The sequence below is a fragment of the Tachyglossus aculeatus genome, chromosome 25, assembly GCF_015852505.1.
Source record: "Tachyglossus aculeatus isolate mTacAcu1 chromosome 25, mTacAcu1.pri, whole genome shotgun sequence".
In the NCBI taxonomy this organism is placed as follows: domain Eukaryota; kingdom Metazoa; phylum Chordata; class Mammalia; order Monotremata; family Tachyglossidae; genus Tachyglossus; species Tachyglossus aculeatus.
In genome coordinates, this window is record NC_052090.1 from 2,149,611 (window position 1) to 2,173,108 (window position 23,498).

Consider the following 23,498-nt stretch of genomic DNA (forward strand, 5'->3'; position numbering starts at 1 on the left):
TGTTGCAGACAGGGAATGTGTCTGTTGTTGTACTGTACTCTCCCAAGCACTTAATACAGTGCTCTGCACACAGTAAGCCCTCAATAAATATGGTTAAATGAATAAATAGTGGAAAGAGCACAGGCCTAGGAGTCAGAGGACCTGGGTTCTAATCTTGGCTCCCCCACTAGCCTCCTGGGTGAACTTGGGTAAGTCTCTTAACTTCTCTGTGCCCCAATTTTCTCAAGTGTAAAGTGGGAATTCAGTACCTGTTCTCCCTCCTAATTAGACTGTGAGCCTCATGTGAACAGGGGCTGTTTCCTATCTCATTAACCTTTATCTACTCAAGTGCTTAGAACAGTTTTATACATATCAAGTGCCTAATAAATATTATTATTATTATTATGTGAAATAAAGTTCAGAGACAGATTGGAAAAATGGTCCCACAAAAGTATGATGAAATTCCATTCTGAAAAGTACCAACAATAACAGAGGGGCTAAAATTGTTGAGGCATAATTATAACAGAAAAAGACCCTAATGGTTGACCAGAAATCTGAATGTGATTCAAAAATGTACTTCCATTATTGAAAAGCCAACAGTGTACTGAGGGTAAACAAAAGGCATATGACTCCCAAGAGTTGGGAAATGACCTTTCAGCTCTATTCTGAAACTGAAAGGATTATTAATTATTTATTATCCTAAAAATAATTTCTGAAAATGCTAATTTCCTGCTTTCTGTGTTGAATGAAGATCAAGAAAGAGGAGGAAGTGGAACCAAGTGATTATACTTTGGAGGGACTGTCAGAGTGATCGCATTGGCATGGTCTATCAAAGAAGTCCCCAACCCAAGATCTAATTTTTTTTTTTAAAATATGACCAACTGCCATCTATCCTGGAGTCTGTGATGATCCCCAGTAGGGATAATGGGCCCTCTCCAAAGCTTGCTCACTTTCCTTTACACAGCTCAATGGTGCAACTATTCCTGTCTCATGGAAACATAAGTAGTCCATTGGACATGCATTCCAGAGATCCATACTAAATATATGGAGCCCTTATTTAAGTTGAGGAACTCATAATTTGAAGAGGCACCTAAAAGGTTTTCCAGGGAATGTTGGTTAAAATACAGAAGCAGAGTAGCCTAGTGGTTAAAGCCCGAACCTGGGTATCAGAGCACCTGGTTTCTAATTCATTCAATAGTATTTATTGAGCGCTTACTGTGTGCAGAGCACTTATGTGACCTTTCCCACTTGTTTGCTGTGTGACCTTGGGCAAGTCATTTAACTTCCCTGTGCCCTCAGTTACCTCATCTGTTTTTTAAAAAAAAAAACGGATTAAGACTGTGAGCCCCATGTCAGTCAGACATGGACTGTGTCCAACCTGTTTAGCTTGTATCTGCCCCAGTGTTTCGTACAGTGCCTGGCACATAGTAAGTGCTTAACAAATACCCTAAAAAAACACACACCTATACTGGAACTCTTTGTTAGCCACAATAAATTCTTTCTCAGTCAAGTGTTGGGCACTGGTCCCAGCTTGTGCCCCGTGAAACGTAGAGTGACTTGATTAGCAATGTTCTCCCTGGCAAGTCGCGTAGCTGCTCTCTGCCAGCTGAACTGGGCCCCCTAGTAGATTGTTTTTCTGCCAAGTTTCTCCCTGTAAAACAGAAAAACCTGTTGCTTGGAAAGTATAATTTTCATTGATGTCCCACACCAGTTGCTAGATGTATTGTGTATCTTGCCAGTAACTTAATTAAAAAAATAATTTTAAAAAGGGACAAAAACCAAAATTGGAAGTTTACTTTAGCAGTGCCCCTCCCAGGAATATTCAGTTATTTGTATTGAAACAAATAAGCATTCTTTGCTTTATCCGCCCTGGATGGTTCTTTGGCAAGGACACTGCTGTTTGCAAGGCTAGTGTGGTGGTTTTCGGGGTACATGCCTACCAACTCTGTTGCATTGTATGCATTTATGTATGTGTATGTATGTATGTATTTATGTTATGTATGTATGTGTTCGTGCTCAGGACATACCACTGATGGATTTACAGTCACCTGTGTTTATTAAAGAGAGACTCTACCTGTTAAAAGGTTATTGCTGCCAAACTTCTCCATTGCTCCCCAGTCCTGGTTTTGCTGCCTCACCCAGTTAGTCTCCATAAAAGAAAGTCTTGGATGTTTTGGGATATGCATATAAGGTGCAGGAGGGAAAAGAAGAAGGAAAATGGGGAGAAGTGTCATTTCTGAGACCAGATGTTAACAGTTCACATAATCGCTTTTAAATCACTTCAGATCTCCCATATTAACAAGTGTTATTAGTCATTAAACATCTACTGTAGTTTAGTATTGTATACTCTGGAGTGGCATACAAATTGGTTGGCCCTTCTAGTAAGAAGCAGAAGAACTTGGATAAATGAAATCTTTAGACAATGCCAAACCAATATTTCAGCCTCTTAACTCACCAAATCTCATGTGTGCACTAAAAAACATTTCTGTGTTTGGATTTGCAGTTTTCTTTCTCTCCAGTCCTCTTAGTTAGCAGTGCTAGTCAGTAATGAGATGGACAAAACATGGGCAACAAAAAGAAAAGGAGAGCGAAGCCAGTGACTTGGTAATCCTTAAACTGGAAAGTGTGCCTCTGATAGACAAGCTTTGACTGTTGTAACATTTTTCACTTTGTTTTTGAACAGAACTTCAAGTATGAAACTAGACAAGGTTATGAAGGAACTGGATGAAGAGGTAGGTCTTGTTCGTTTTGGATAGTGGTTCTTTCTATGAAGCATTTTTTGTGGATCATGAAAGGTTTGTGCCATTTAAAGGCAAGCTGCAACCTTTACAGTATGGTAGAGTAGGGTGAAAATTTGGAGCTCAAGGTCTACAAAGAAACAGAGGGGGATGAGATTTGAATGCATTTAATTCTCTGGCTATTGAACATTTGCCCAGCCACACTGCAGTAGCTCTTTAGAGGTTGTATATTATTTCAAATAATTTCATATGACCAAGTGTTGGGCACTGGTCCTATCTGCTATTTCTTTGAATTGTAGAGTGTCATGAGTAATAATGTCTTCTCCAGGTTATTTGTGCGCGTGTGTGTGTGTGTGTGTGTGTGTGTGTGTGTGTGTGTGTCCTAGTTCTGCATAGGGGGAACAGTAGCTGGGAAGAAGCTAAGGCAAAACAATGGGAAGCTTGAGAATTAGGTGGTAGAAGGGGTGGGCAGCGCAGGTAAAGGAAGGAGTGAGAGAAAGAATGGCACTGGGAAAGCAATCAATCAGTTAATCATCTTGAGCACTTTGTGCAGGGGGCTGTACTAAATGCTTGAGAAAGTACGGTATAACAATATAAAAGACATATTCCCTGCCCATATTGAGTTTACAGTTTAGAGGTTTCCCGACAGACATTAATGTAAATAAATAAAATTACAGTTATGCACATAAGTGCTGTGGGGCTGGGAGGAGAGATGAATAAAGGGAGCGAGTCAGGGCCCTGCAGAGGGAGTGGAAGAAAAGCAAAAGAGAGCATAGTCAAGAAATCCCTCTTTGAAGTTGGGTAGAGTAATTGTCTGTTGGATATGAAGAGGGAGGGCACTCCAGGCCAGAGGCAGGGCTTGGGCTAGAGGTTGGTGGGGAGATAGAGGTACAGTGAGAAGGTTAGCATTAGAGGAGCAAAGTGTGCAGGCAGGGTTGTTGTAGGAGACTAGTCTGAGGTGAGATAGGAAAAGTAGCATGGCTTAGTGGCAAAAGCACAGGCTTGGGAGTCAGAGGTTGTGGGTTCTAATCCCACCTCCGCCACTTGTCTGCTGTGTAACCTTGGGCAAGCCACTTCAATTCTCTGTGCCTCAGGTCCCTCATCTGTAAAATGGGGATGAAGACTGTGAGCCCCATGTGGGACAACCTGATTACCCTGCATCTACCCCAGTGCTTAGAACAGTGCGTGGCACATAGTAAGTGCTTAACAAATGCCGCAGTTATTATTATTATTATTATTAGAGGGGGCAAGGTGATGGAGTGCTTTATAAACAATTGTGAGGAGTTTCTGTTTTGATGTGGAGGTGGATTGGCAACCACTGGAGATTCTTGAGGAGTGGGGAAACATTGCCTGAACTTTTCTTTTAAAAAAAAAAAAAAATGGACTGGAATGGGGAGAGACAGGAGAGGCAGTGAGGTCAACAGTGAAGCTGACATCGTAATCAAGGTGGGATAGGATAAATTCTTGGATTAAAATGGTAGCAGTTTGGATGGAGAGGAAAGGACAGATTTTAGCAATGTGAAAGTTGCACTGACAGGATTTAGTGATGGATTGAATATGCGGTTGGGTTTTAATGTCCTCATAGTAATTTTATGAGGCCTGAGGAGGCCTCTTGTCTGCAAATCAGCCAATCAGTGGCATTTATTGAATGCCTACTGTGTGCAGAGCAATGTAACTAAGTGCTTGGAAGAGAACAATACAATAGATTTAGTAGTCACTTTCCCTGCCCACAAGGAGCTTTCAGTCTAGAGGGGTAGACAGACATTAATCTAGAGAAATGAATTTTGGATGTGTAGAAAAGTGCTATGGAACTGAGGGTGGGGTGAGTACCAAGTGTCCAAAGGGTACACATCCAAGTCTGTAGACAACACAGAAAGGGAGGGAGTTGAGGAATTTGGGAGTCTGCGTAAACATGGTAGTTAAAGCCATGGAAGTGAATGAGTTCTCCAAGAGAATGGGTGTAGATGGAGACTAGAAGGGGACCCAGAGCTGAATCTTAAGGGACTCCCACTGTCAGAGGGTGGGAGGCTGAGGAAGAGCCTGCAAAAAAGATTGAGAAGGAGCAGTTAGGAGGAAAACCAGGAGAGGAGATGGTCAGTGAAGCCAAATATTTGGCTATGTCCCTTTTTCCTCCTGCCTATACCATTGGTTTGCCTTTACCAGACTGGGGGATGAAATTTTCAGGGAACCTAGTCCTGACTCAGCCTAGGCCCTTGCCGGAACAAATGAGAGAGGAGGTTGGGGGTTGGGAAGGAGGAGAGAAGAGAGAGAGAGCCCGAGCGTACACATCCTTCCACTGCCATGTCCATCTGAACTTCATCATCGTTTGTTTTAACTCTGCCCAGCAACATTATTTCTTCACCCTTGTCAGCTGTTTCAGACGTTTAGCTCCTTAATTTATTGAGTGCTTACTGTGGTGAGGAGCACTGTATTAAGCACTTGGGAGAGTACAGTTAGCAGAGTTGGTAGACACATTCCCTGTCTACCAAGGAATTTACAGCCTAGTCCCTACCCCCCTGCCCATCTCTCACCCCTAATGACCTGGTCACGTACTTCATTAATAAAATTGAAGCCATCAGATGTAATTTCCCTAAAATCTCCTATGCTTCTCTCCCTTTCCTCTCTCCTTCTGCCTCTTCCACTCTCCCATTTTTCCCAGTAGTAAGTTGAGATCTGCCTCCTCTCAAAATTCACCTCCACCACCTGCGCCCATAACCCATCCTTTTACACATGATCAAAACACTTGTCCTCTCCCTTATTCCCTCCCTGACCATCATATTCATCTATTCATACTGTTTCCCCACTGTTTTCTAACATGTTCATATATCCTTTATGCTAAAAAAAGCCTTCCTTTCCCTGACCCCTCTAGTTATCACCCCATATGCCTCCTACCATTCAGCTCCAAACTCCTTGATCAGGTTGTCTACAACTGCTTCCTTCACTTGCTCTCATCCAATGCCCTCTTTGAGTTCCTCTATTCATGCTCCCACTTCCTTCACTCCACAGAACCTCCCTCTCAAAAGTCACCAGTGATTTACTCCTTGCCAAATCCAGCAGCCTCTACTCCATCCTAATCCTCCTTGACCTCTCAGCTGCCCTTGACACTGCGGACCACCCCTTTTTCCTGGAAACATTATCCAACTGTGGCTTCACTGACACTGTCTTCTCCTGGCTCTCCTTCTAGCTGTCTAGCCACTGATTTTCAGTCTTTCGCAGGCTCCTCCTCTGCCTTTCACACCTTAACTGTGGGGGTTCCTCAAGGTTCAGTTCTGGTTCCCCTTCCATTCATCTACACCCTCTCCTTGGAGAATTATTCACTCCCATGGCTTCAACTACCACCTCTCAGTGGATGATTCCCAAATCTGTATCCCCAGTCCTGATCTCTCTCCCGACTAACTCAGTCACATGGCTGACTATAAACCCTTTTGCTAGTGAGTCTTTAGGGCCCAGCCATCTGTGCATATAGTTCCTGTATGGCTGGTTCTAGGATATAGTGTAATGGTGCTTGGAGTCTGTTGAGGTGGAAGAGATTCCCAACAAACAATTCTTTGCTCTCCCCCAGTCTGTACAAATTATTGGTTAGTAAAGGGCAGGATGTGGGAGTGCCGGTTGAAAATTGTGAAGGAGTGGAGAAGAGTAAAATATGTGCATTTTGGCTCCAGAGAGCATTGCTTGGCAGTTTTGCATTCAGGCCTACCCCTCATCACCTCCCATTCCCCAGGAGGAGAACCCACTAACATGCTCAGTGTGAATGAAGAGACTTAACTCACTGTTAAGCAGGAGTTAACTAGGATCCCAGATGGACAGTGATCTAGCTTTCCTGCTGCTCCCCTCATTGTTGCATGACGGCTCTACACAGTGGCCTTAGTGACAAATGCCACAGTGATAGCCTGGCGTCATGAAGGTTTGGATTTGCCAAAGAAGGTCCTTCCCCTGCCTTGGAACCATCCCTTTCACTCTGATTCTTTGCTCCTCCTCCTTTCCTTCCCCTGTATAAGTGTCATCAGTGTCCATTTGTTCGCAGAACTATCTGGGACTGGGGAACCAAGTGGGATGAGCTTTGGTTCTCAAGTCTCTGTTACATTTAAGATCCACAGGAGGTCTGCCTCCCCTCCTATTTTTGCTCCCACAGAAGTGGGCCATGCAGGCTAGACTGTAGGCTCGTTGTGGGCAGGGAATGCCACTGTTTATTGTTGCCAACTTGTACTTCCCAAGCGCTTAGTACAGTGCGCTGCACACAGTAAGTGCTCAATAAATATGATTGAATGAATGAATACAGTACTCTGCACCCAGGAAGCGCTCAATAAATATGAATGAATTGGTGACTGGTGAGCAGGGAATGAGGGCACAGGATGAGGTGGGCCACCAGATGTTCTTGTTTTATAGAGATCTCCCTGACCTAGGCAAGTATGGGCAGTGCCTTTCCCCCAGCAGGGGTGTGCATAACACCTAGTATCTTATTAGTGTTCCTCAATCAATCATTCATCTATTGAGCACTTGCCATGTGCAGAACACTGTACTGAGTGCTTGGGGAAAGGGCAGTCCAACAGAGTTTTTATCCACCATCTCTTCTCATAAGGAACTTTCAGCCTACAGGGAAAGACAAACATTAAAATAAGTTACAGACAGTTGAAATGAAAGCGTCTAAGGAGATGGAGCCAGGTTGATATCAAATAAGTAATTTGTGGAAATCATTTATTCATTCAGTCATATTTATTCAGCACTTAATGTATGCAAAGCATGGTACTAAATGCTTGGGAGAGTACAATTCAACAATAGACACATTCTCTGCCCACAGTGAGCTCACAGTTTAGAGAGGAAGGAAGATGTTAATATAAATAAATAAATAAATACATTACAGATATATACATATGTGCCTTGGGGCTGGGTGGGAGGATGAATGAAGGGAGCAAGTCAAGGTGACACAGAAGGGAGTGGGAGAAGAGGAGAGGAGATCTTAGCGAAGGCTTCTTGGAGGAGATGTGCCTACAATAAGACTTTGAGGTGGTGGTGGAGGCAATTATCTGTCTGATAGGAAGGAGGGCATTCCAGGCCAGACGTAGGATGTGGGTGAGAGGTTGGGGGTGAGATAGATGAGATCAAGGTACAGCTTGAGGAATGAAGTGTGTGGGCTGGGTTGTAGTAGGAGAGTAGCGAGGTGATTTAGGCAGGGGCAAGGTGATCAAATGCTTAAAGGCCAATAGTGAGGAGTTTTTGTTTGATGCAGAGATAGATGGGCAACCACTGGAGTTTTTTAAGGAGTGGGGAAATGTGGTCTGAACATTTTTGGAAGAAAATGATCTGGGCAGCAGAGTGGAGTATGGGGAGAGACGGAAGGCTGGGAGGTCAGCAGATAGAATAATCAAGGCGGGATAGGGTAATTGCTTGCATTAATGCGGTAGCAGTTTAGATGGAGAGGAAGGTGTGGATGTTAGTGACATTGTGAAGGTTGAACTGACAGGATTTAGTGTTGGCTTGAATATGTGGGATGAATGAAAGGAGTAAGGATAATGCCAAGGTAATAGGCTTGTGAGACAAGAAAGATGGTGGTGCTGTCATTGATGGAAAAGTGAGTGGGAGGACAGGGTTTGGGTAAGATAAGAAGTTCAGTTTTAGCCATATTAAGTTTGAGGTTAGCCATATTAAGGTTTGAGGAGGATTTCAAGGCACCTCTACTTGGAAGGCAAGAGGAAATGTGAGACTGCAGAGAGGGAGAGAGATCAGGGCTGGAGATGTATATTTGCTATCAAATCTATCAGCATAGAGGTAGTAGTTGAAGCTGTGTGAGCGAATTAGTTTTTCAAGGGAATGGGTGTAGATGGGGAATAGAAGAGGACCCAGAACTGAACCTTGAGGGACCCCCTCAGTTAGAGGATGGGAGGCAGAGGAAAAGCCCGCGAAGGAGACTGAGAAAAATAGGAGGTGAACTAGTAGGGGACAGTGTCGGTGAAGCCGAGGTTGGATCTTGTTTCCAGAAGAAGGGAGTGGTTGACAGTGTCAAAGGCAGCTGAGAGGTTGAGGAGGATTAGGATGGAGTAGAGGCCGTTGGATTTGTCAAGAAAGAGATCGTTGGTGATCTTTGAGAGTGTTGTTTCGATGGAGTGAAGGGGAAAGGAAGCCATATTGGAGGGGGTCAAGGAGAGAATTGGAGGAGAGGAACTTGAGTCAGCGGGTGATACAGCTTGTTAAAGGGGTTTGGAGAGGAATGGTAGGAGGAGGATGGGGTGACAATTGGTGGGAGCCATGGGGTCAAGGGAGGGTTTTTTTAGGATAAGGGAGATATGGGTATGTTTAAAAGCAGTGGAGAAGATGCCATTGGAGAGTAAACAGTTGAAGATGACAGTTAGGGAGCAAATGTAGTTCTAGGCAATCGTAGTAGTTCTAGGGAGTCTCGGCATTCAGAGGAACCAGAGGAAATTTTGGTTAGTTGTGACTCCTACCCATATCTTTGCCTCCTGTCAGGCTGTCATGCAACAATATAATCAGGGAATGTGCAGCGTGGCTTAGTGGAAAGATCACGGGCTTGGGAGTCAGAAGTTGTGGGTTCCATTTCCGGCTCCGCCACTTATGAGCTGTGTGACTTTGGGCAAGTCACTTCTCTGTGCCTCAGTTCCCTCATATGTAATAATAATAATGATAATAATGGCATTTATTAAGCGCTTACTATGTGCAAAGGACTGTTCTGAGTGCTGGGGAGGTTACAAGGTGATCAGGTTGTCCCACATGGGGCTCACAGGCTTAATCCCCATTTTACAGATGAGGGAACAGAGAGGTGAAGTGACTTGCCCAAAGTCACACAGCTGACAAGTGGCGGAGCTGGGATTCGAACCCATGACCTCTGACTCCAAAGCCCATGCTCTTTCCACTGAGCCATGCTGCTTCTGTAAAAAGGGGATTAAGACTGTGAGCCCCATGAGGGACAACCTGATTACCTTGTATCTACTCCAGCACTTAGGGCAGTGCTTGGCATGTGGTAAGCGCTTAACAAATACCATCATTATTATTATTATTATTATTATTAACTCTCTTTTATTGTGCTCTCTCAATGACTGTGACTGATTAACGATTAAGTGATAGAGAGTGCCCACTGGGGCAAAGCTTCATATTGTATGGGCCTTGTATTATATTAGCCTGAAAGTTTAAGGAACCAGGTTTGCTCATTTCCAGTTCAGTATTTTGCTTGTTTGTGTTTTAATTTGTTTGGGAATCATACAGAAATTGCAGAAAGAATACCATTTCAACAATCCTAGGGTAAGAATGAATGTGCCAATGTTTATACTTGCAGGGAAATCAAAGGAAAGGTTTAGAGTCTACAGTGTCTCAGTTCGAAAAGGAAAAAATGTTGCTCCAACATAAAGCAAATGAGTACCAAAGAAAAGCTGATCAGGAGAACGAGAGGAGACGGAATGCAGAAAATGAAGGTAATTTATCCTTATATTTGGAGCGTTTTGTGGACTATTTCAATTTAGCAACATAATTCAGAATTTCTTTTGGAACTTATCCAGTGCCTCTTCACTTGAAGTAGAGATGAGAAGTAACGTGGCCTATTGAAGAACTCATGGGCCTGGGAGTTAGAAGGACGTTGGTACTAATCCCAGTTCTGTCAATTACTTGATGTGTGACCTTGGGAAAGTTACTTATTTGTGCCTCAACTTCCTTAACTGTAAAATGGGGATACCTGTTCTCCCTCTACTTAAACTATGAGCCCCTTGTGGGACAGGGACTGTGTCCGGCCTAATTAACTCATATCTACCCCAGCACTGTCATACAGGCTTGACACATAACAAGTGCTTATCAAATACCATTGTAAAAAAAGATCTTAACTGGAGTTTACTTGTTAAGCACTTCCCTTGTGCCAAGCACTCCACTACTAAGCATTGGGGTAGATGTCAAAGCTAATCAGGTCTGACACAGTCCCTGTCCCACTCAGCGTTCACAGTCTAAGCAGGAGGGAGGCCAGGTATTGAATCCCTAATTTACAGATGAGGAAACTGAGGCTCGGAGAAGTTACGTGACTTGCCCAAGGCCGCACAGCTGGCACGTGACAGAGCTGGGATTAGAACCCAGGTGCTTTGAATCCCAGGGACATGGTTTTTTCACAAGGCCATGCTGCTTCTCAGGTGCCTCTGAGTAGTCTTCAGCAGAATTTGGCTTGAAGAAGCTGCTTCACGTAGCTGACATTTTGTAGCCTTAAGCACGTAAGGACATTGTAGAAGTCTAGCAAGTTGCTCCCGCCACAGGTGATTAAGTGCTGAATCTAAACCTTCATTTTTTCTCCCATTAGTGTCTACATTAAAAGATCAGTTAGAAGATCTGAAGAAAGTCAGTCAGAATTCACAGGCTGCAAATGAGAAGGTGGCCCAGTTACAAAAGCAGGTAATTCTTTCCGTTCAATTCCTCTTTTCCCCTTGTCTCCGTGGTTGTAGTAATAACAGAGCTTGTCGATTGCACCTCAGCTGCACACCTACTTGATTTCTTCTTTTAATAGCTAGAAGAAGCCAATGACTTCCTAAGGACCGAATCGGACACAGCAGGAAGATTAAGGAAAAGCAACACAGAGATGAACAAAACAATAAGTCAGTTAGAGTCTCTGAACAGGGAACTTCAGGAGAGGAACAGAGTATTAGAAAGTTCCAAATCACAAGTGGACAAGGATTATTACCAGCTGCAAGCCGCCTTGGAAGCTGAACGGAGGGATAGAAGTCAAGGATCTGAAATGATTGGAGATCTACAAGGTAATAACAATTGAAGACTGAAAAAGGGATTTGACCCCAGGCGTATCAGAAATCGGGCTACCTATATGCCAGTTTTTCTGCCAAAAAAACAGTTATGGTCAGTTATGGAGCATAGTTATTGGGATTTAGCTTCCTAATCGGTAAAATCTCTGAACCTGGGAGAGGCTTGAGCACCGAAATGGAGGGAGGGGTGTATCTCCAACAAGTGAGTGAGGGAGATGGGTTTAAATTAGGGCTCTACTACCTGGGAATGGGGCAGGTGGGTGGCCTGGACTCTTCTGCCCCCAGAGATCCCTGGCATTGTCAGGGGGAGAATGGGATTTGGCTCTGTGATCCTGGTATGAAGTGCTGAGTCTTGGGAGCTAAGAGCATCACCTTCCACTTTCCACCTCCACCAGGGGTGTGGCCAGTGATACACTTGTTTTTAAGAAGATCAGCCCTATACTCACACATACATAAATCTGTATTTATTTTAAAAAGTGTTTACATACATATGTATGTAAAATTGACTTTACTTCGAGAAAATCAGATATTTTCCAAGTAGCTCGTGCATCAGTCTCTCCTAGGTTTTCAAGTCTCATGCTACCTTATTCCTGTTAAAATGTGTAGTGTCCAAAAGTTGAACAGAATTGTGAAAAAAATCCAAATAAGCCTTCAAGTCCCTTTAAATAAAGGAGCTAATTTTAAATTGTTCCATTTACCTCTTCCCAGTTCTGTGCTCTCTTGGAGGGGACACTGTTCTGCCTGTCTAATGAGCCTCTTTATCAGCACGTTTTTGTTCATTTGCTCATAGTTCTCGTGATGTACCAGCCTATTTTTGTACACGAAAGCATCAAAACCGCAAACTTTTTGCATGATCTGTTTTTCATGTGGTCGTCAGGACTGCTGTTCAGGTTATTCTCCAATCCTTAAGGTTGTGTTTCCTGACCTACTTTTAGATTCATAACTCTGTAATTTAATCCAGTCTTTCTCAGCGTTGTTCAGAAATGAGGGAGTGGTCATTGTTTCTTGTAAATACAGAACTAGGAAAGAATTTTGAGTTAGGAAGAAATATTTAATTGAGCGTTTTTTAGATTGAACAAGAACATTTTCTATGTCATCCTGGGAAAAGAGAAAAATGAATAGGTCTTCCAGTGATAAATGCTTATATAAAGGTCAGTCTTGGAAGTTTCAATGTAAAATGTCCATAAGATGACTCTCCTTCGAGCTTTTGAACAGATTCAGCCTCAGTAGTTTAAGACTTTCCCCCCCAAATTAGGACCGGTTCTACCCTTTTCAAAAAGAACATGTTTCCCGATTGACAATATGACCAATAATATAAGATGGTTTTCTTTTCAGAAGTCCCAGTGGGACAAGGGAAATTAATTGTTAAAATGTTATTCAAGAGTTCTCTGATTTTGATAGTGAAGATGGGGCAAGTGATATGCCTTGTATGGAAGATAATTTTTTATTTAGATGCAGTTATTGGTCAAATAAAAGGATCCCATATTTAGGAGAAAAAAATTAGAATTTTGTTCAGTTGTATCCTTCCAATCAAGAGCTTGAGAGAGTACAACAGAAGCAAAAGATGTTGTCCTTACCTTTAAAGAACTTACAACTCCTTTCGTCACTTGAATGCGCAGTGTCCTCCCATTATATGAACGATTGACTTGGCCTCTCTTCACATTCCTTTTTTTTTTAAAGACATTTGTTTAGCATTTACTGTGTGCCAGGCACTGTATTAAGCATTGGGGTAGATACAGGTTAGTCCGGTTGGACACAGTCCATGTCCTGCATGAGGCTTACGTCTTAATCCCCATTTTCCAGATGAGGTATCTGAGGCACAGAGAAATTAAGTGATTTGCCCCAGGTCACACAGCATTCATTCATTCAATCATATTGAGCACTTACTGTGTGCAGAGCACTGTACTAAGCACTTGGGAAGTACAAGTTGGCAACATCATCATCAATCGTATTTATTGAGCGCTTACTGTGTGCAGAGCACTGTACTCAGCGCTTGGGAAGTACAAGTTGGCAACATATAGAGACAGTCCCTACCCAACAGTGGGCTCACAGTCTAAAAGGGGGAGACAGAGAACAAAACCAAACATACTAACAAAATAAAATAAATAGAATAGATATGTACTAGTAAAATAAATAGAGTAACAAATATGTACAAACATATATCCATATATACAGGTGCTGTGGGGAAGGGAAGGAGGTAAAATGGGGGAGATGGAGAGGGGGACGAGGGGGAGAGGAAGGAAGGGACTCAGTCTGGGAAGGCCTCCTGGAATAGGTGAGCTCTCAGTAGGGTCTTGAAGGGAGGAAGAGAGCTAGCTTGGCGGATGGGCAGAGGGAGGGCATTCCAGGCCCGGGGGATGACGTGGGTCAGGGGTCGATGGCGGGACAGGCGAGAACGAGGTACGGTGAGGAGATTAGCGGCAGAGGAGCGGAGGGTGCGGGGTGGGCTGTAGAAGGAGAGAAGGGAGGTGAGGTAGGAGAGGGCGAGGTGATGGACAGCCTTGAAGCCCAGGGTGAGGAGTTTCTGCCTGATGCGCAGAGTGATTGGTAGCCATTGGAGATTTTTGAGGAGGGGAGTAACATGCCCAGAGCGTTTCTGTACAAAGATGATCCAGGCAGGAGAAGTAGAGAACAAACCACAGCAAATCCCAAGGTGTATTTGAGGGCAGTCTTAACTTGAGCGCACTTGCTAGCATCATCTTCATCCCTTTCTTCATAATAGAAGTAGACAAAAGGGATCCACAAAAACTCACAAAGCAATATTACAGCAAACAAGTGGTGGAGCTGGGATTAGAATCCCAGGCCCGTGCTTTATCCACTAGTCCATGCTGCTTCCCTTTCCAGGGAATCCCTCCAGGCCCATTCACTCTTCTCCCACCATGCACACATTAATCTATTACCTTTACCTCTTTCCTCTACACAAATCTCTGCCTCCTTATCTCTTTTCTTCTTCCTTGCAGTAGGTTTTCTCAGCTATTCAACCTCTGACCTGTGTTTGGTGTGATTGCATGGTAGTATCACCGTTTGGTCAGTTCAGTGAATGCACTTGCCTAGGAAGGCATAAGTTTAAAAGCAGTCTTTTGAAGCCTGGTTTCCAAAGAGAAATCACAACTTATACAATATTAAATTGGTGTCAACAGAAGGAAAGTAACATTCAGTTGATCCTGATTCCTTAAACTTTGAGGGACAAATCCTGGGACTGATCAAGAGGGTTCCATGCATTATTGAAGATAGATTTTCATATGAGATTGTTCTGTTAACAAATAAAACTGCTCCTGAGCTGAAATGGCTTTCATATTTTCTCTCAAGAAGTAGTATTTGTTATATTCAAGGTTCAGCTCTATTTTTTCCTAAATTCAAGACTAGTTTTAGCAGTAATGCATAGAACAGACACATTCTGTCTTTCAGAAAATGGGGGTAATGAGTTTTGGTTTTTTGTCCTGAAATATTAGCTCGAATTACGTCTTTACAAGAAGAAGTGAAACACCTCAAACATAATCTTGAGAGGGTAGAAGGAGAAAGGAAAGAGGCTCAAGATCTGCTCAATCACTCTGAAAAGGTAAGGATTCTAGAAGCACACTGTTTGAGAGAACTAACATAAAGCTCATATAACCCTGAATGCATTAGGAGTCTGTTTTTATAAATTACCTCTCAGCCTCTAGTACTAAAGTATATTTAAGTCTCTGGAAAAGCATGGGACCATATTCATGCAAGATTCTGTTCCATTCCTTTTAGTTTGGATTTTCCATCCTTTTCGGTGATGTGGAAGAATACAGCATATATTAAGTCCTTACTGTGGGCCACGCGCTGTGCTTAGCATTGGGGTAGATATAAGATAATCAAATTGGGCACAATCCCTGTCCCAAACGGGGTTCAAAGTCTGAGGGGAAGCAGGGATCTTATCCCCATTTTTCAGGGGCCGGAAAGGCCAGATGAGACCCACTTGGGTGGAAAGCAGAGCACAAACTGAGGAGAAGCAGGGGCAGAGAACAGATATGTTATGTAATGAGAGAGTGGATGGAGAGTGTTGAACCCAAAGGGCAGGGATTTCTCTTTGAGAGAAATGGGTAACCATTAGAGGTTTTGGAGGTGGGGAGAGACATAAACCAGAAAACATTTTAGGAAGACGATCAAAGCCACAGAGTATGGTCAGATTGGTGTGGTTGGAGTCAAGGAGACCCAGAGGAAGCAGCAGTCCAGTGGTAAAAACAGAGCCTCCGGTCAAAGAGTCATGGATGAGCTCAGGCCCTTTTCAGATCCGAGTGCTTGCTAGAAGAAATGGATGAAATGCATCGGGTTTGTACTCTCTTATCCTACCGGTTATTCTCCTACCAGCTCAAGGGGTGCGATAACCCAATAGGCTGGTAGGGGTTCAGAACACTGGGACATGCCCTAGGAGGGTTTTTTAAATGCATTTATGGGTGAGGTGCCTGCAGCCTACTGCCCAGCATGTGGTTGCTTCGGTAGCTGCTGCAGTCTTTGAGGCCTGGCATTTTCAGGATTCCTGCTGGGCCTGGGCCAGCCCACCTTGGTGAAGCACCCCAGTTGGTTCTCCTCTCATAAGACATCACCAACATTGGCATAGTCCCAGCAGGCACATCTAGCTGTTACACTCCCCCATCATGGTGAGGTGCGTGGGTTGAATTTTGGGGAAGGCAGTGGTCTAGGCAAGACCTGACAAGTGCCTGAACCAAGATGGTGGTCATCTGGGTGGAAAGGATGGTGCAGATTGAAGAAATATTTGGGAAAAAGAACTGGCAGAATTTAGCAACAGCCTGATTAAAAGGTAGCAAGGAGTCAAAATGTGACTAAGTGACCAAGGTAGCAAGCTTTAGGGACAGGGAGGGGGATGGTACTGGACTTTTATGAGAAAGCCAAGGTAAGGAGTGGGTTTAGGTTTGGAGGAGGCTTTGAGGAATTTAGTTTTAACCCAGGTGAATAAAAATTGTACCAGCGGAACATCCATATAGAACCAGTGTTGTGGGGCAAGTGAGGTAGGTTTGGGAGTCATCCACACAAAGGTTCTAGTTGAAGCCACATTGTGGATGAACTCCCAGAGACAGTGGGCATATAGCAAAAAGATGGTCACCCAGAGCAGGGCCTTGTGGAATATCTTTAGCTAGGGCCCGAGCAGCAGAGGGGAAGCCAATGAAGTAGACTAAAAAGGTAGAGAGGTAAGTAAATCCTATTAAACTTGACAAAGAAGAGATTGTTGGAGACTCGGGTGAGCACTATCTCCATGCTGAGGGAGGTGGAAACCAGTTTGTGGTGCGCCTGAAAGCCGAAGGAGAGGCACGGGAGATGTGGCGGATAGTCAAAAGGTACTGTGGGACCAAGAGGAAGGTTCTTTAGTAGGATAGATAATGAGCATATTTGAAAGCAGAGCATATTTGAAGGGAAGAGCCAATGCTTTTAAGAGATGAAAGTATGTTGGGTCCAGGACAGAGATAGAGGGTAGCTTTTGAGAGTAGATGAAAGATTTCCTCCTGCACTACAGGTGGAAAGGAGAAATGAATAGCGTGGAGAGTGAGTGTTGGGAAGGCAAACGTGAGACTCGGGTAAAGGTCAAGCCTGTTGGTATCTATTATACCTATAAAAGATCTGGTGAGTTAGTTCATTCAGGATTAAGGAGAGAGGAGGTGGCACAGAAAGATTCAGGAGGGAGTTAAAAGTCTGGAATACTTGATAAGCCCTGCGGGCCTGGCTGCTCAAGCTCAGTCAGCGTGTTTGGGCCCTGATGACCTGTGTCTCTTGTTCATTCATTTTGCCTAGAGATAACATCATTATAACATATTTTAAGTGCTTAGTACAGTGCTCTGCACACAGTAAGTGCTCAGTAAATACGATTGAATGAATGAATACTTCTGGGGTTTGGAACGTCTCAGGGTACTTTCTGCTAATGAGAGTCCCTTGTTAAATCTGTTTCTGGTGAGTTTCTGACCATAGGGTAGAAGGAAGGAAGCGGGGAAGGAACCTTGAGTTGTTTATTTCAGACCCTTTGTGCTCTTACTCTAAATTGATTTTGCTGATGAATGATCTTTATGCTTTAATCACACACAATAGGAAAAGAATAATTTGGAAATAGATTTGAATTACAAGCTCAAATCACTACAACAGCGACTAGAACAGGAACTAAATGAGCATAAAGTGACCAAAGCCCGGCTAACTGACAAGCATCAATCTATTGAAGAGGCAAAATCAGCAGCAATGTGTGGTAAGTGGTCATTTTCGCATTTTATATTGAATTGTGCATGGCTTGTAAGGTTATATTATGTAGTTATTTTGACAGATTTCTCTTTTGACAAAATACTTTGGTCAGTCCAGGAATTCACAGTTTACTATTTAAAGGAAAATATTCCCACTTGAAGTTTGCAAATTATATAGAAGTGAGACTCTAGAATAAAGGGTATTATGGACATATAAGCCTTTGAAAAGTTTCACGTCATTAGAAAAACATTCATATCTTCCATACGTCTGACTTTAAAAAAAAAATCAAAACTCCCATAGGAAATGGAATTTATAAAAATTTTCATCACCAATTCTTTAATGGTAATAGGGACAAGTACAATTTCTGAAGTGATTTTATGTAGGGTTGCTGCAAGTAAGGTCCGTTTGTCTTCCTGACCTCTGGTCAGCTACAACAGTCCCAGGAAAACCCACATTCCTCTTGGTCCTCAGAGTCATAGAGTCAAATCTGGATTCTTGTTGACCCATGGGAATAAATTTTTTGAGAGAACCAGGATTCCAGTTCTTGTTTAGTGAATTTTAGCCCCATTCTTCATTCTCAGTGAAATGATCCCAGAATCATAAGGACTTACCACACACCAGAACAGTTTTTTTACCCTCTTGTTCACCAGGATACAGTTGTGCAATTGACGAAGGGAGAATTGTACTGCTGTTAGAGCCTCTAACGTTTCGGGTGCATCTTTTCTTAATCAGAGATGGAAAAAAAAGTGAAGGAAGAGAGGGCAGCCCGGGAGAAAGCTGAAAATAGAGCTGTTCAGACTGAGAAAAAATGTTCTATGCTGGATGTTGACCTGAAGCAGTACCAGCAGAAGCTGGAGCAAGTCACTGAACAAAAACGGAGGTCAGAGGATGAGGTAAGGAAATAAATTGATGTTTTAAGTAGTTAAAATAGACCTGAGGAAGGGGTGGGCAAATAGTTTGAGTGACCAGTTTGGAGAAATACTTTTGGATTTTGTAGAGGTGTTTGGTCTGGAAAGCAAATTGATAATGATAAAATAGTGTGGTCATAAATATCAGGTGTGTGCTCTGTGTGTGTAGTGCTGAAGTAAATGTTCCACGAATATAAGTAAGACTGAGGAGATGAGATCCTATCTTTGAGGAGCTTCTCTTCTGGATAAAGGTGATTGGGTTTCCCCAAAATAACCCTGGGACAGCCGAGACTTGAAACAGGCAAATGCTGATGAATTGTTACAGTGTCTCTAAGAAGCAAGTCGTGTTTTTCCCCCACCCCTCTGCCCCATATTCTACCCCTCCTGCTTTGAGATTTCAGTGTGGAAGGGTAAAGTAAGGTCAGATGGAGGAGAGTGAGATGGTTTTATCAGCTCTTTAGAGATCTGGAAGCCACTTGGAGCCACAGCAGAGGTAAGAAAGCAGCGTGGCTCAGTGGAAAGAGCATGGGCTTTGGAGTCAGAGGCCGTGGGTTAAAAATGAGGTACAGAAGATGGCATGGTGTTAGAAGACAAAGAGAAAAGAGGTCTGAGGGATTCCCACATTTAAGGAATGAGAGGTAGAATTTGAGCTGACAAGGAAAGCATTTTATTTTATAACTGATACATTCTGTGAGTAGTACCCAGTTAGTAATTATGATGCTGCATTAAAATTTTGGTTATAGGTGGATTATTTTAAAAAGCAAAACCACACCTGCTCTTCCTTTTGAATATGAATTTAATTCTAGTTTTGTCTTTTTAGATGGTGGGGGTGGGGGGGGGGGGCGTTGATTTGTAGCACACTTCCATTCTTCCTAAAACCTTCTTGAACTTCTTAAAACAAGGAATTACCATTAACCTTTGTTCTCAGTCACAAAAAAGCATCAATCAGTGGTATTTATGAAGCACTTACTGTTTGCAGAGCACTATACTAAGCACTTGGGAGAGTACACTATAGCAGGGTAGATACACACGTTCCCTGCCTACAAGGAATTTTATAGAAGGCTCAACAGCTCTTTAAATTGAAATTTGAATTACAAAATCAGCGGGCCATTTAGAAAATATGTTCCCTAAGAATGAGCATACATTTTGGTGGGATGTATTTGGATTGTCTAAAACGTTAAGGCAGTTGTGGGAATTATACCTGGTATACTTGTCCTTCAAATTAGGAACTGTTGAAATTGGAAATAACTGAAGTTCAAAAATGTTTTGTTCACAGGCAAAAAATCTCAGTCTTCAGTTGGAACAGGAGATAAATAAACGGCTGCTAACACAGAATGAACTGAAGAGCCAGGCCCTTGAGGCAGACCATCTGAAAGGTTCAGAAAAGCAATTGAAACAGGAAATCAATACATTGTTGGAAGCCAAAAGATTACTGGACTTTGAGTTAGCTCAGCTCACAAAGTAAGGTTTCATACATGAGAACGAACATTTCTTGGCCTTATTCCGCTCATTGTTTATGCAAGTTTTAAAATTTGAGAAGCAGCGTGGCCTAGTGGAGGGATCGTGGGCCTTTGAGTCAGAGGACCTGGGTTCTAATCTCAGCTCTGCCACTTACCTGTTTTGTGACCTTGGACAAGTCAAAACTTCTCTGTGCTTCAGTTACCTCATCTGTACAATGGGGATGAAGACTGTGTGGGTCAGGGACTGTGTCCAATGTGATTATCCTGTATCTACCCCATCAATGAATACAGTGCCTGGCACAAAGTAAGCGCTTAAGAAATACCGTTTCAAAAAAAATTGGCAACCTATATTAGTGAATGCTTAATCACATTTATTGAGCACTTACTCTGTGCAGAGCACTGTATGAACTGCTTGGGAGAGTACAGTATAGCAAAATATAACAGACACATTCCCTGCCCACAGCACGTTTTCAGGCTAAAGGGGAGCTTACAGTTTAGAGGGGAGTGATGAATTTTTCATGATGATGATGATAATGATGGTGTTTAAGTACTTACTATTCATTCATTCATTCAATCGTATTTATTGAGCGCTTACTGTGTGCAGAGCACTGTACTAAGCACTTGGGAAGTACAAGTTGGCAATGTATAGAGACGGTCCCTACCCAGCAGCGGGCTCACAGTCTAGAGGGGGGAGACAGAGAACAAAACACATTAACAAAATAAAATAAATAGAATAAATATGTTACTTACTTGGCATTTACTATGTGCCAAGCAGTGTTCTAAGCATTGGCGTAGATACTAGGTAATTAGATTGTCTCATGTGGGGCTCACAGTCTTAATCCCCATTTTACAGAGGAGGTAACTGAGGCACAGAGAAGTTAATTGGCTTTCCCAAGATCAGACAGCAGGCAAGTGGCAGAGCTGGGATTAGAACCCCTGTCCTTTGACTCCCAAGCCCGTGCTCTTTACACTAAGCCACATTGCTTCTCACACCAGGTTTGTTTCAATAGTCCAGTCTCGAATTTTCATTTTGAAAGAAGATGCAAGAAGAGCTGAGCCTCCCCTTCTGATTTCCTGTACAGACTGTAGAACTTCTGCCCCTTTCCTAAATGAAAAAACGGTCATACTTGACAATCTGCCAGTTCTCCCAGGATGTGATTCTTCTATTTTGTTTTCCTTATCTTCCTTCCCAAGCCCTCCCATGCCTCACCTCCCCCCAGCCCCAAGTAAATAAACACCCTGGGTTTTCAGTGCCTTTGCTTCACCTAAATTGCAGCTGCAAAGAGGAACCACCTACCTTCACTAAGATACCGAAGGCACACAGTGATGATAGTGGCATGCAGGGTAGTTTTGAAAGTGATTCTAGCAAATACGTTCACCTTATAAGGCCTAAGGAAAGATTAGTGTAATCAAGTGTGGTCATAACACTTTTCTCTCTCTCTAAGGCAGTATAGAGGAAATGAAGGCCAGATGCGGGAACTACAAGATCAGCTTGAGGCTGAACAGTATTTTTCGGTAAGTGGAAAGCGTTGCTACCAGTTTCTAGAAACTTTCCATGAAACTAATCCACTCATTTCCTTTTGACCTGCTTGGCTGTGTTAGGAAGCAGCAGATGGCCTCCTGCGTTCATTCCAGTAGGTAAGCGGGTGGGAAGTGGAAGGCCAGGGGCTCCCAGCTCTGCACCCCGACTCTCGTTCGGCTCACTACAGCTTCAGGGTAAGAGAAGTTGGGTCCATTCTAGTCCACAGAAAGGTGAGCCTGGGCAGTGGTTTTAGGAATATTAATTGACCCCTTAGTCGACCTGTGGGGAAAGCAGAGTAATTGAAATCGCTCACAAGGGCCACTCTTCTTAAGGGAGGGCTTGATCACACCTTGTACATAGTACAGTGCAAGTGTTTAATAAAGTTCTCTGCACGCAGTAAGCGCTCAATAAATACGAATGAATGGACTAGTCTTCTCCAATCCTTATGAATTTATGAACATTTATAGGAAAGGAGAAAATTGTAACCAAATCAGTTGTTGTGAAAAACTTAGGATGGAGCTGTAGAGGCCATTCGATTGAATGAATGAATGATGGTCAGAAGTTGCCACGGCAGCCTGTTTCATTCTCGGGAGAATACACTAAGAAGAGAAGATATCATCATCAATCGTATTTATTGAGCGCTTACTATGTGCAGAGCACTGTACTAAGCGCTTGGGAAGTACAAATTGGCAACAGATAGAGACAGTCCCTACACAACAGTGGGTATGATCCTTCTCTCCATTTTACAATCTAATGGGGGAGATGGACACATTGAATACATACAGTGGGAACAAGAGGACAATCGTGTATCAACTGGTAACAAAATTAAACTCCTCCCCTTCCTCTCCCCCCCCACCCCCCAATTGATCACATGAATAAATGAAATAAGACAGTGTCCCCAAAAGGGTTAAGGGAGCTGACACAACTAGAAAGGTGGAGATTATTTGGAGACTGCTTTATGGATGATGGGTCTTTTCAGGAAGGTTCCAAGAACAAACATCTACTCTACTAGTCAAAACAGGGCCTGCAGTTTTGGAAGCTTCTAGCAGATAACTTCCCGAGTAGTCTAGTAACTTGCTTGTTTATTTTGGGCGAAAGATGAAGTAAGGGAAATGTCAGGGAAATCCATTCACTCATAATGAGGGCAAGTGTGGAAGAAGTCTGGTGTTCTTTACCCCTTCACTCCCCCACCTCTCTTATACACACTCAAGGGGGGTGTGCTTTTTTAAAAAAAATAAAAAACACAGTTCATCTCAATGCCTTTATTTTCACATTTAAGTACTGGAAATAATGCTCAAAATCTACACTACCCAGTATGAATGGTCAGTTGTTAGGATACACTCCAAGTCAGATTGTTTTGCCCTCCATATCGTAATGTGTAGCTCATTACATATGGTTGGAAGAGATAATCTGATCCGAAATGACTGAATGTGTTTGGTAAAATCATCAAATAGAGATATTTTGGAATTCTAATTTTTCTTAAAATCCTCCTGAAGATGTTAGTTTAACAATGAATGTAAATGGTTTGATTCACAAAACAAATTTGCCCCTACAGTAAAGAATTGGTATAATAAACTGAATTGTATTTGTCTTTTAATTTTAACCATTTCCCCAATTCATTCATTCATTCAGTCGTATTTATTGAGCGCTACTGTGTGTGTAGACCATTGTACTAAACGCTTGTGAAAGTACAATGCAGTGATAGAGACAGTCCCTGCCCACAATGAGCTCACAGTCTAGAGGAGGGGAGACAGACATCAATACAAGTAAACAGGCATCAATATAAAGAAATGAAATTATAGATAAATAAGTTCTGTGGGGCAGGGAGACGGGGGAAGAGCAAAGAGAGTGAGTCAAGGTGATGCGGAAGGGGAGTGGGAGATGAGGAAAAGTGGGGCTTCGTCTGGGAAGGCCTCTTGGAGGAGATGTGCCTTCAGCAGGGCTTT

General features: G+C 42.9%; 1 protein-coding gene across 1 annotated transcript in view; it reads left to right on the forward strand.

Moving 5' to 3' along the window:
* Window positions 1-23,498, forward strand: part of ROCK1 (Rho associated coiled-coil containing protein kinase 1) — a 161,587-nt gene that overhangs the window by 102,783 nt on the left and 35,306 nt on the right. Inside the window, exons 13-21 of the mRNA XM_038766453.1 lie at window positions 2,663-2,711; window positions 10,003-10,138; window positions 11,002-11,093; window positions 11,206-11,452; window positions 14,908-15,014; window positions 17,519-17,669; window positions 18,395-18,555; window positions 19,847-20,031; window positions 21,476-21,545. Of these exons, the coding sequence (XP_038622381.1) occupies window positions 2,663-2,711; window positions 10,003-10,138; window positions 11,002-11,093; window positions 11,206-11,452; window positions 14,908-15,014; window positions 17,519-17,669; window positions 18,395-18,555; window positions 19,847-20,031; window positions 21,476-21,545 (1,198 nt within the window). The remainder of the gene's footprint in view (window positions 1-2,662; window positions 2,712-10,002; window positions 10,139-11,001; window positions 11,094-11,205; window positions 11,453-14,907; window positions 15,015-17,518; window positions 17,670-18,394; window positions 18,556-19,846; window positions 20,032-21,475; window positions 21,546-23,498) is intronic.